Source organism: Xenopus tropicalis, chromosome 9, assembly GCF_000004195.4.
Source record: "Xenopus tropicalis strain Nigerian chromosome 9, UCB_Xtro_10.0, whole genome shotgun sequence".
NCBI classification, from domain to species: Eukaryota; Metazoa; Chordata; class Amphibia; order Anura; family Pipidae; genus Xenopus; species Xenopus tropicalis.
This window is the reverse complement of record NC_030685.2, coordinates 83,543,401-83,556,373: the sequence shown is the minus strand read 5'-3', so window position 1 is coordinate 83,556,373 and position 12,973 is coordinate 83,543,401. Positions and strand designations below refer to the sequence as shown.

Sequence of the window (12,973 nt, the reverse complement as noted above, 5' to 3'; positions counted from 1 at the left end):
CATGACAATGTATACAACTCTAACACAACATGGCACTAGTGAGGGGTAACACCGCTGCTTTGAACAGGAATGACTTCCTACTGGGCAAATGATATGACTTCACCTTGGCTTGCCTAGGGGTGTCCTGCATGATCATCAGAGGGCTCGGATTAGGCACAGAATATCCAACCAGTGTGGGCCCAAAGATCCGAGATAGATTAGTCTTGTCCATCTTACACTCTGGGCTCCGCATCACTCTTAAAGAGAAAAGGGGATCATTTAAACGAGAAAGAAAGGTAAAAACCAAGTAAACTTTATCAGAATGTAAATACAGCCATAAGCACTCACAGAAATGCTGCACTGACTTCTCTAAAAAAAAGATTTCTTGTGTCTAATTCCTGTGCCACAGACACGCAGCTTTCTCCTCTCTCCTGCTCCCTCAGGAATGCTAAGGACTCACTCCCCCCCTTAGGAATGTGGATCTGAGCCAGTGGGCCCTGGGACCAAATCCGGCCTCTCTGGAAAGGACCACCTTAACAGGATTTCTTTAACTGGCCAGCCTGTTGCTTTGGTCCCGTACACGGTATAATAAGCTACTGACAAAGTTGGCCTGTGTATGGCCAGATGTACCTTATAACTGTTATATAGTTTGTTTCTGCGAGCTGCCATGCCTGTGTCCCTACCTCTGCATTTCAGCAGTGGCCCAGAATAAAGAACCGTCATGGCAGCTTACAGGTAAGGGTAAATAAACAGCAGTGTGATATAAAAGAGGTGGGACATGGGTGCTGCTGGTTACCTGTAGAGGTGCAAGATGAGGAAGGCGAGGGTGTCTCTGTTAGGAGCAGGCAGATCATGCACAGCCTGACACGTCTCGGCTCTTCCGTCACATTCATCGAGAATGTCTGGCAGGGGATAAAGCTGAACATAAACCATGTGAGAAGCCATTGGTTGTTCCCAAGCTGCCTCTAGCAAATTGGACTCATTCCTTGGCCTCTGCCATTATCCCAAGCCATCATATTCCCAGGCTGCAGCTATTTTGAGAGCATCCCTTTATAAAAGCCGGCTATAAATGGCACAAGAATAGGCAGCTTGGAAGCGCCGGCGTGACTCATTTATGGAAATCGGAGACTCCAGAGCCAATCGAGGGGGGATGTTGTTTCTGGGGAGATAAAACATCTGCAGCACCAGTCAGATGTTGGATCTGTTTTTGCAGTCCTACAAGGGCAACTGGCTAATGGCCACTACTGGTGAGAAGTGGTACTGCGCCTAATAACCCATAACTATCAAAAGTAGATAAAACAGTGGCTGTTAAAAATGCTATAATTATTTTGTGCCACACCCCCAACTCCTCCCCCTATACCAGCAGCATCCAGGAAAGTGGCGTGCAGCGAATAGGTGAGTAGGGGTTCCTGCAGGGTGCGGAAGAATTCCTTTAGAGCGCCACACACAGTATGGACGTCCTCCTTGGCCAGATGCTGAGCCTTGATCTTCCCCTGCAAAAGCTTCTGTTTCAGCTCCTTCACTAAGCGATCGCAGCCCGGGATCCTGTAGATTCCCCGCTGAAAACATAAATGGAGAGTAGGAGCAATTTGCAACGCAGTGTGTGTTTGTGGGGGGGTAGGACATAAAACTTCCCTGACCAATCCTGATGGTGCCTGGCATGACAAGGAATGGAATAACTGTGCTATGCCAGACTCCATCAGGATTGGTCAGGGGGAGTTTCTTTCATTCCACAGGTAAGCCAATCACATAACAGGACGATGCTTACCTCACTAAAGCCTCTTTTTTCAATTTCATTCACGCACTGAACAACCTGACTGGGAACTCTGGGAGGTGCTGCAGGAGCATAATCAGCCAAAACCCCCTGTACAGAGGAGAGAGGGGGTGAGCTCCAATGACTGAGGCCTGTAGAACAAGACATGAGAAAAGGTATTAATTACCGGGCCGTTTTTGGGGTTTGTGCTGTGAGACGGGAGGGCAGAGGAGCACACTTTGGGGCAGAAATCCTTGCACTCGGGGTGGATCAGAATACGGCAATCCTTGCACTTCAGACACATCTTGCCAAAACGGACCTTCTGCCCACAAACCATGCAGAGTTCTGCTCGGATCATCTGCAGGGAAACACAAGCACAGGCTGAAAAAAGGTACACATTCATCAGGTTCAACCATAATGCCTATATATAACCTGACTAACTGCTAGTTGGCCCAGAGGAAGGCAAAAAACCCCTCTGAAGCCTCTCTAATTTGCCGCAGAGGGGAAACAATTCCTTCCTGACTCCAAGATGGCAATCGGACCGGTCCCTGGGGCAACTTGTACTTGCGTCTTAACGTTTTAAGTGACTCAGAGTAACTAATTTTGCCTTCTCCAGTAATGACTAAAGCTGAACATGGTAATTGTTTGGTGCCCAGGTGAGACTGATATCTATGTACCATGGATACGGGTTGGTGCAGGGATTGGGCAGGTTTTATCATTTCATTGGCCAATGCCCCAGGTTGGGCAGTGCAAGGTGCAGAATGGGTAGTAAAGGGGAGTCACAGCTTCACTTCTGGTAATTCAAACTCAACTGAGTGCAACAATGGGAAGGTTACAGGGTGGGTGCGTAGGGGCTGCAACCTCAGGGCTCTTCTCCCAACGTCCGCCCAATCCCCCTCCATGCAGCTTCTATTTTACCTCCTGGGGAGTGGGCTCGGGCCCAGTCTGACCCTGAAAGGTTACCGTACCATGTAGGGCCCCTGATACTGGATCAATCTTCAGACTCCCCAGCATTGCCGGCATTTCTCACCGTTCTTGATAAGTACACATGAGTCCGGGTAGGGTATGGTGGCGGCTCTGGCTCCATCTCTTTTTCTTCTTCATTAATTTGGGGCAACGCTGGAGTCTGATCTAATTCCAACACAGGGGAGAATGAAAGCATTACATCTGAGTGACAATACAGGACCTGGGGCTTTCTGGATAAGGGATCTTTCTGTAACTTGGATCTCTATATCTTAGGTCTGCTAAAAACCATTCAAAAAGTAAATAAACCCTATAGGATTGTTCTGCCCCCAATAAGGGGTAATTATATCTTAGTTGGGATCAAGTACAGGTACTGTTTTATTATTACAGAGAAAAGGGAATCATTTAACCATTAAATAAACCCAATAGGGCTGTTCTGCCCCCAATAAGGGGTAATTATATCTCAGTTGGGATCAAGTACAGGTACTGTTTTATTATTACAGAGAAAAGGGAATCATTTAACCATTAAATAAACCCAATAGGGCTGTTCTGCCCCCCAATAAGGGGTAATTATATCTTAGTTGGGATCAAGTACAGGTACTGTTTTATTATTACAGAGAAAAGGGAATCATTTAACCATTAAATAAACCCAATAGGGCTGTTCTGCCCCCAATAAGGGGTAATTATATCTCAGTTGGGATCAAGTACAGGTACTGTTTTATTATTACAGAGAAAAGGGAATCATTTAACCATTAAATAAACCCAATAGGGCTGTTCTGCCCCCAATAAGGGGTAATTATATCTCAGTTGGGATCAAGTACAGGTACTGTTTTATTATTACAGAGAAAAGGGAATCATTTAACCATTAAATAAACCCAATAGGGCTGTTCTGCCCCCAATAAGGGGTAATTATATCTTAGTTGGGATCAAGTACAGGTACTGTTTTATTATTACAGAGAAAAGGGAATCATTTAACCATTAAATAAACCCAATAGGGCTGTTCTGCCCCCAATAAGGGGTAATTATATCTCAGTTGGGATCAAGTACAGGTACTGTTTTATTATTACAGAGAAAAGGGAATCATTTAACCATTAAATAAACCCAATAGGGCTGTTCTGCCCCCCAATAAGGGGTAATTATATCTTAGTTGGGATCAAGTACAGGTACTGTTTTATTATTACAGAGAAAAGGGAATCATTTAACCATTAAATAAACCCAATAGGGCTGTTCTGCCCCCAATAAGGGGTAATTATATCTTAGTTGGGATCAAGTACAGGTACTGTTTTATTATTACAGAGAAAAGGGAATCATTTAACCATGAAATAAACCCAATAGGGCTGTTCTGCCCCCCAATAATGGCTAATTATATCTTAGTTGGGATCAAAACTGTATATAATGTATATTGGGACATTGTTAACATTATATTTGCTTGCATTGTGCAACTTTGGGTTTAAATTTCCTTTAAAAACATAGAATAAGTTCTGATCCAATGTATAAGAGCCTGCTCATAGTCTAACAATGGAAGTGGGAGCAGACAATGTAACCGTCATTACAGGAGACTGGATAGAGCGGCACAACAGGCAGCCCGTTCCCCCTCCAGCTGAATGGCACTTGAGCCGAGGCCCAATCACAGAATACTAAGAGCTTCCTCACAGCAGACTCTCCCCCCATTCCATCGCTCAGAACTCAGAGCCAGATCCGCCAGACCCAATTTAAATACTGTAGATGGATTGGATCTGGGTACTGAGTCTGTGGATCCATCAGCATCTGAACAGAACAATGTGGCATAAAGAAAAATGGAGCTGTTCCCTTATACAGAGGCCTGAACTTCATAAGGTGTGAAATATCTTCTGCCTCCAATAAAGAATCACATCCATTCTATGTTCCTATAAACGTCCAGTAAAACCTATTGGCAGAGCTTATTCTGCTCAGTGAGACTTATTTGTCTGCATTTCTGTCAACTGGCGGAGAATATGCCCTGCCGTGTTTAATCTGTAAATATTATTTATACATGAATATGTTCTGTAACAAATGTAAATTTGGAAAAAAATAGTAATTTGCTTGCATAGGGAAAGGCATATGGTCTTGTTTATCTAAACAACAGTCCTGCCCTGCTTTATGGCTGAGATTCTAGCTATCTGTATAACAGAGCATTCTGTCACAGTGGCACAGATCCTATCTGATCCCCCCATTGTAAGCAGCAGTCCTGCCCTGCTTTATGGCTGAGATTCTAGCTATCTGTATAACAGAGCATTCTGTCACAGTGGCACAGATCCTATCTGATCCCCCCATTGTAAGCAGCAGTCCTGCCCTGCTTTATGGCTGAGATTCTAGCTATCTGTATAACAGAGCATTCTGTCACAGTGGCACAGATCCTATCTGATCCCCCCATTGTAAGCAGCAGTCCTGCCCTGCTTTATGGCTGAGATTCTAGCTATCTGTATAACAGAGCATTCTGTCACAGTGGCACAGATCCTATCTGATCCCCCCCATTGTAAGCAGCAGTCCTGCCCTGCTTTATGGCTGAGATTCTAGCTATCTGTATAACAGAGCATTCTGTCACAGTGGCACAGATCCTATCTGATCCCCCCCATTGTAAGCAGCAGTCCTGCCCTGCTTTATGGCTGAGATTTTAGCTATCTGTATAACAGAGCATTCTGTCACAGTGGCACAGATCCTATCTGATCCCCCCCATTGTAATCAGCAGTCCTGCCCTGCTTTATGGCTGAGATTCTAGCTATCTGTATAACAGAGCATTCTGTCACAGTGGCACAGATCCTATCTGATCCCCCCATTGTAAGCAGCAGTCCTGCCCTGCTTTATGGCTGAGATTCTAGCTATCTGTATAACAGAGCATTCTGTCACAGTGGCACAGATCCTATCTGATCCCCCCATTGTAAGCAGCAGTCCTGCCCTGCTTTATGGCTGAGATTGGACCTGCAGATAAATGAGGGGGTTGGGGGGTCAGTGGGACCCTTAACTGTTAATATTCAGTGAGCACCCTGCGCTCAAGCAGAGATCACACAAATCTACACACAGAACACAGCTTCCCATTTGATTTCATTCCATTACTTTGTAAGGAACAGCTGACATTTGGAAGAATCAGGCGACTGGCTCTGTGCATGAGGGGCCCGCGGCGCCGTTCCAGACTTATGTAGCCATCACCTTGTTTCCAGGAACCTGTCTGCCAATGAGGAGGTGGCAGCGCCCCCCAGGGCTAATGCAGTTTCCACGACTAAATTAGAACTTTGGGTCTGTTTGTTTAGGGTTCACTTGACGGCTCAGACAGGGACACGCTCAATAACCCGCTCTGACTGCTCAGTATATTAATACTATTAGCCTGCGCCGCGCTGCAGAGAGAGACGGGGGGGGGGCTGCAACACTTGATCATCTGTTAACGTGAAAGATGTGAGAGGGGAATTAAATCCCAAACGAGAGGCCCCTCGTCAAGTCATTCTTTTAAAAGAAGGAAAATAATGGATTTGTAAAATATGCTGTGAGGGTTCCAGCCGCCGCCACCTCCGAACCCGGCGCAGAATTCAATGTGTGCTTTTTAGCCCGGACAGCTTCTTATTATCCATGCCGACCCCCTCCCATTGGCCGCTCTGCAGAACCCACGGGGCATCCTGGTACAATGTTACTACGCAGAGCCCGTCCTACACTTCCCAGTGCCCAACACCAATATGGAAGTGAAAAGAATAAGGCAATTATTCCCCTGCTGATCTGACTAATTTAAGATTCAAATAAAATGTAACAGTAGTCGCCTGTCCTCAGCCTGCCTCCTCCCAATCCCACAATTCCCTGCTGCACACGTGATGTCAATAAGGAAAGGAACATCCCAATGCAATGCATTGTGGGTTATGTAGTTCCTGCATGCTGTCTGTAAGCTGTGGAGAAGTTGTTACAATGTGTAACATCAGTGTTTTAGTCCCTCCTCCCCTGCCAGGATTTCAAATGATGCAGAAAGAGAAGAGCTGTTTTGCAGCTGGATTTCAGCATATAAACATGGGATTTATTCCTACTGTTTGAAGGAACAGATTACAGTGATAGGGATATTAGGGGATTCTGTGTTGTGTGGGGTTCGGAAGCCAGAGTTCCTCTTAAAGGGAACTGGAAAGTGTGCCCCCAGGCGCCATTGCCAATTCATACTGATGGAATTCCTTAATGGTGCTTTGAAGGTACTATCAAGCGTGGCCCCATGTACCTTTGTGGTGTTTTGAGGGCCCTATGTGCCCCAATGAGCTCCAAATGAGCCCCCCCATGTTTTCTCCAGATGCTGAGGTTCCTATTGGTGCGGGTAAGGGCAGGTCAGTGATGGCGTGCTCCTATTCCAGCCGACATGCACTTCATGATCTAGTGCCTGTTTAAAGGGGAACTCCACCCGAACTTTATATTTGTAAAATGAAAACATTTCTAAGAGACCCTCCAATATACATTCATTAGATTCTATGTGCCCTATAACAATATTTATTAGGAGCAGGGGTTACCTTGGAGAGAAGAAAGGGGGCGGCTTTTGCGTGACCTCCGGCGCGGTGCAGCCTCCACAGCGGAAAAGGGGCCTGTGTCTGAGACCAGCAAGGCGGTGTTGGCTATAACGGTCTCCCTCACCTGTAAACAAGAGACACAGTCACATAATTGCACCCTGTGTTACTGTTCCGTTACCTTTTCTATCCAACTTTAGCAGCTGTTAGAGGGTTGGAGGTCAGATATTTGGGGATTTTCAATGACACCGTTCCTTTCTGCTCTTCATCGCTCTTCCACTGTCTAAATCTGTCTCTCCTGGCAGCAAAGTGATCCACGTGAGACACCCACGCAGCGCATCTACCCCCCTGCCATAGAGAGACACCCACCAATGTGTATCTACACCTCCTGCCATAGAGAGACACCCACCCATGTGTAGCTACACCTCCTGCCATAAAGAGACACCCACTCATGTGTATCTACACCTCCTGCCATAGAGAGACACCCAGCCATGAGTAGCTACACCTCCTGCCATAGAGAGAAACCCACCCATGTGTAGCTATACCTCCTGCCATAGAGAGACACCCACCCATGTGTAGCTACACCTCCTGCCATAGAGACACCCACCCATGAGTAGCTACACCTCCTGCCATAGAGACACCCACCAATGTGTATCTACACCTCCTGCCATAGAGAGACACCCCCTCATGTGTATCTACACCTTTGCCATAGAGAGACACCCACCCATGTGTATCTACACCCCCTGCCAGAGACACCTCCATGCTACCCCCTGCCATAAAGAGAATAAAAATGAGGTCCCAATGAAAGGATGCACCCCAAAAAGGAGGTATCTGTGTGACATGGTTGGCAGTGCCTAGAAGCAAGATAGAAATCTCAGCCGAGGAAGCCCGCAGTACTCAGGAATCCATGCCCAGCATTAACTTTTACTTTCCCTTTAACTTAAGTATCTGGCTCACATAACCACACCCTCTCCCCTTCTAAAGTGGAATGGAGTGGCCTGAGCCCTCGATACATCAATGGAGTCCTGGCCATTTCTACCCCCCACCCGCCCCCTAGAGCTGACATTTTGTTTCACACGTAAGTGCATCATATTTCTATATTTCTATGAGCAAAACGCATTTCCTATTGATACGAGTAGCAATCCCCGGCTCCTTTTTAATCTTACTCAGCCGCACTTTGAAGTCCCCAACACCCATCCCTCCCCTTTTATTCTCTCTGTATCCATTCAGTGGCGCGACATGTAAGCAAGCCAAGCGGCGTAACGTGTGATGGAAAAACCAATCAGCGCCAATGACGAGTGGCATGATCGCGGCAAAATCCTTTTATCTCTCTGAACCTGAGCTTACTGACCTGTAATAGGGGGATTACAGGCCCCTGCGCTTTATCCGCGCTCGCCAATAGATGTTGACATGCGAGTGGCAGCTCCGCCGGCTAAAAGGCTTCCTGCGCCGGAGGTGGAGGGCGTGAGGCAGTGTTTGTTTGTTAAGGACTAACCTGGCACAGATCTCAGTAATAAGGGCACACATTTGCCCAGGCCCGGTGGCCAGCTCTGCGGCCAATGAAGCGCAGGAGTGGGTTTCAGGAGTGAGAACCAGCAGAGCAGAGAATAAAAACAAGGCATATACTTTTTTCCAACAGCAGTTCCATTTGTGTATAACTTTAGAGGAATAATAGAATATTGGAAAGTTGCTAAGAAATTCCATTTTCCAGGAAAGTTTCTGCCACTAGCACTGCCTTAAGCCTAGGGAATGCCGCCCCCTGCGCTTAGATTTCTTGTGTTAGAGGGGGTCACAGAGGGGGGAACAGATTCCGCTTTGCTCAGTGAAAGGTTCATAAGCAGAAAGAATAGAGCTCTAATTCTCCCTACTTCCCGCTCCTTGGCTGCTCTCTTTCCCACTGTCAGAGAGGGGTGTGGCTTGTTTCCTAGTCAGACATCGGGTTGTTATAAGAGTCATTTAATTCTTGCAGGTAAAGTCAGGCCTGGACTAGGATTCAAAATAGGTCCTGATATTTCAAGTACCCAGAAGCACAAACAGCCCCCCACCAGCCCAATAAATAGTGACCATGGTATCTCACAGCAGCACAACCTGGCATTTGCCAGAATACAAAGATTGCCAGTCCGGCCTGGGTAAGGTGCTAGAGATTTGGGCACTTGAAACAGTTTGTGCTCTATCAAACCCCTTTTCTCTGCTGACAATTTCTGCTGAAATTGGCCAGATATCGACCGGGCAGGTTAAAAGATTTAGTCGGATCGGGGACCGCATCCCCCATTGCTCCCGTTATAATTTGATCGAATTAGCCTACATTTTCCCAATATCGCCCACCCGTAGGTGGGGATATCGGGAGAAGATCCGCTTGATTGGTGACCTCACCAAGTGAGCAGATCTTAACGTGTATGGGGACCTTAAGCCCATGGTAAAGAAAGCAGCCCGCAAAGTTCCACTAATTGCCGAATTGCTTTCTCTGATGACTGATGAGGCATTAAAAGGCATTTGGCTTGCAGCACAGCATATAACCTGTCTATGGGGGGGTTAAATGGAGTAAAGGTGCAGGGGAGAACATGAAAGATAAAGACTTGGGCAAAGCTTCAAATTAGAACAGTTGTCCGTCCCACTGCACCCTGGGGTATGTGCAATGTTACAGCAGTGTGTAATGGGCTCCAGATGTGTTGGGCACAGACCTTCTGGACTTAAATCTGCTCCTATAATAACAGATAATTTCATTTAAGACCAAGGTCTTCACTTTAATACACTCACTGGAGCATTTCTGGTTCCGGCCAGCAGATGGCACTCTCTCTCCAGGATACAGATCAAGTTTTGGCATCTGTTTATTGCAATCAAACTGCCAATATCCGTGTACCTGAGATTACTGGAATAAGTGCTCGTAATCGCCAATATCTGGGGTACTGTTCTTGGGGACGTGGGCATGAATCTATATTTCTCCGGTAGGTAAACGACAGCCGTATATATATATATATCTAACAGCACTCCTGCCATTTCTTCCATGTAACCTCTTGGACTGCCTGCAAAGAAGAATCAATCACACAGAGAAAATCAGATGCCATTTAGAAACGGACAGGCCTGACGTGTAATAACCTTGCCTTTAACAACACAGAGTCAGTGCCAAGTCCAACAAAACCCAGTCCAGACAGAAGGAAATGCAGCATCTACGTCACATGTTCATTCAGTATGTAGCACAAGCATTGGGGCTCAAACAGCCCTCCAGGTGTTGCTGAACTACTACCAACAACCTCTAGCCCTTTGGTTGCAATTCACCAAAAAGTGAAAGGCTGCAGAATTCACAAAGCTGAAATAAGGGATTACTGGCACTGTCCTGCCTTGTTATCCACAGCTATTATCCCCCCCCCCTACTGCTACTATAGGCACCATCTCTCCCTACTATACCTACTATCCCACAGCCCCAGTCCCTTCCCAGAGGCTATTATCCCCACTGCTACTATAGGCACCATCTCTCCCTACTATACCTGCTATCCCACAGCCCCAGTCCCTTCCCAGAGGCTATTATCCCCCCACTGCTACTATAGGCACCATCTCTCCCTACTATACCTGCTATCCCACAGCCCCAGTCCCTTCCCAGAGGCTATTATCCCCCCACTGCTACTATAGGCACCATCTCTCCCTACTATACCTGCTATCCCACAGCCCCAGTCCCTTCCCAGAGGCTATTATCCCCCCACTGCTACTATAGGCACCATCTCTCCCTACTATACCTGCTATCCCACAGCCACAGTCCCTTCCCAGAGGCTATTATCCCCCCACTGCTACTATAGGCACCATCTCTCCCTACTATACCTGCTATCCCACAGCCCCAGTCCCTTCCCAGAGGCTATTATCCCACTGCTACTATAGGCACCATCTCTCCCTACTATACCTGCTATCCCACAGCCCCAGTCCCTTCCCAGAGGCTATTATCCCCCCACTGCTACTATAGGCACCATCTCTCCCTACTATACCTGCTATCCCACAGCCCCAGTCCCTTCCCAGAGGCTATTATCCCCCCACTGCTACTATAGGCACCATCTCTCCCTACTATACCTGCTATCCCACAGCCCCAGTCCCTTCCCAGAGGCTATTATCCCCCCACTGCTACTATAGGCACCATCTCTCCCTACTATACCTGCTATCCCACAGCCCCAGTCCCTTCCCAGAGGCTATTATCCCCCCCCCCCACTGCTACTATAGGCGCTACTGCTTGGATACCAGTAAAGGCATCGGAGAGTACAAGTAAGAGAGGTATGAGGGTGAGGAGGGGGCACACTTTGCTTATAAAAGACATATATAAATCACTGGTATATAATACCCAAAGTTGTACAGTACAGTGACCTTTCCGGCAGGCTGTTTGTTGTACTGGCCATTTGCTGTGTGACAGGAGCCAGACTGGGTGCTCTTTGCTGCATTTTCCTCCCTCTCCACAAATCTGTTTCTTCCCTCAAAGCGAATCTACTCTTCTGTGCAGCAATCTGAGAGCCGGGAAGGGAGATTTAAGGTCCTGACAATTAATCCTCTGTCTGCTGCTCTTTTAAAAGGTCCTTTAAAAATGTATGTGGGGTTGTGTCCAAGTGAGCCGGCAGGAGAGCCCCATTGAGCCTGCAAACATGAACCCGACGCTGCCGGAATGTACAATCTCTATGGCTTTATGCCTGTAACTGCATATCAATATACAGTGGAATATAAAATTATATATACATATATGGAGAGATAAAATGAAGGATCTCAAGTTTATTGTACATGCTTTTAAGGCCCCTATCCCATTCCCATCTGTCCCTGCCCCAGTGAGCTTACAATCTAAGGCCCCTATCCCATTCCCATCTGTCCCTGCCCCAGTGAGCTTACAATCTAAGGCCCCTATCCCATTCCCATCTGTCCCTGCCCCAGTGAGCTTACAATCTAAGGTCCCTATCACATTCCCATCAGTCCCTGCCCCAGTGAGCTTACAATCTAAGGTCCCTATCCCATTCCCATCAGTCCCTGCCCCAGTGAGCTTACAATCTAAGATCCCTATCCCATTCCCATCTGTCCCTGCCCCAGTGAGCTTACAATCTAAGGTCCCTATCCCATTCCCATCAGTCCCTGCCCCAGTAAGCTTACAATCTAAGGTCCCTATCCCATTCCCATCAGTCCCTGCCCCAGTAAGCTTACAATCTAAGTCCCTATCCCATTCCCATCAGTCCCTGCCCCAGTGAGCTTACAATCTAAGGTCCCTATCCCATTCCCATCAGTCCCTGCCCCAGTGAGCTTACAATCTAAGGCCCCTATCCCATTCCCATCAGTCTCTGCCCCAGTAAGCTTACAATCTAAGTCCCTATCCCATTCCCATCAGTCCCTGCCCCAGTAAGCTTACAATCTAAGTCCCTATCCCATTCCCATCAGTCCCTGCCCCAGTGAGCTTACAATCTAAGGTCCCTATCACATTCCCATCAGTCTCTGCCCCAGTGAGCTTACAATCTAAGGTCCCTATCACATTCCCATCAGTCCCTGCCCCAGTGAGCTTACAATCTAAGGTCCCTATCCCATTCCCATCAGTCCTTGCCCCAGTGGAGCTTACAATCTAAGGCCCCTATCACATTCCCATCAGTCCCTGCCCCAGTGGAGCTTACAATCTAAGGTCCCTATCACATTCCCATCAGTCCCTGCCCCAGTGAGCTTACAATCTAAGGTCCCTATCCCATTCCCATCAGTCCCTGCCCCAGTGAGCTTACAATCTAAGGTCCCTATCCCATTCCCATCAGTCCCTGCCCCAGTGAGCTTACAATCTAAGGTCCCTATCCCATTCACA

The 12,973-nt window shown here is 47.3% G+C and overlaps 1 protein-coding gene across 3 annotated transcripts in view; it reads right to left on the bottom strand.

The window, feature by feature from the left end:
- racgap1.2 (Rac GTPase activating protein 1) overlaps positions 1-12,973 on the bottom strand; it is a 31,981-nt gene that overhangs the window by 4,974 nt on the left and 14,034 nt on the right. For all 3 annotated transcript variants that reach the window (XM_031892718.1, NM_001044482.1, XM_031892719.1), the window contains 7 exon segments: positions 7,183-7,303; positions 2,763-2,863; positions 1,920-2,090; positions 1,748-1,843; positions 1,340-1,538; positions 776-881; positions 104-236 (listed from right to left, as the gene is read on the bottom strand). In XM_031892718.1, the coding sequence (XP_031748578.1) occupies positions 104-236; positions 776-881; positions 1,340-1,538; positions 1,748-1,843; positions 1,920-2,090; positions 2,763-2,863; positions 7,183-7,303 (927 nt within the window).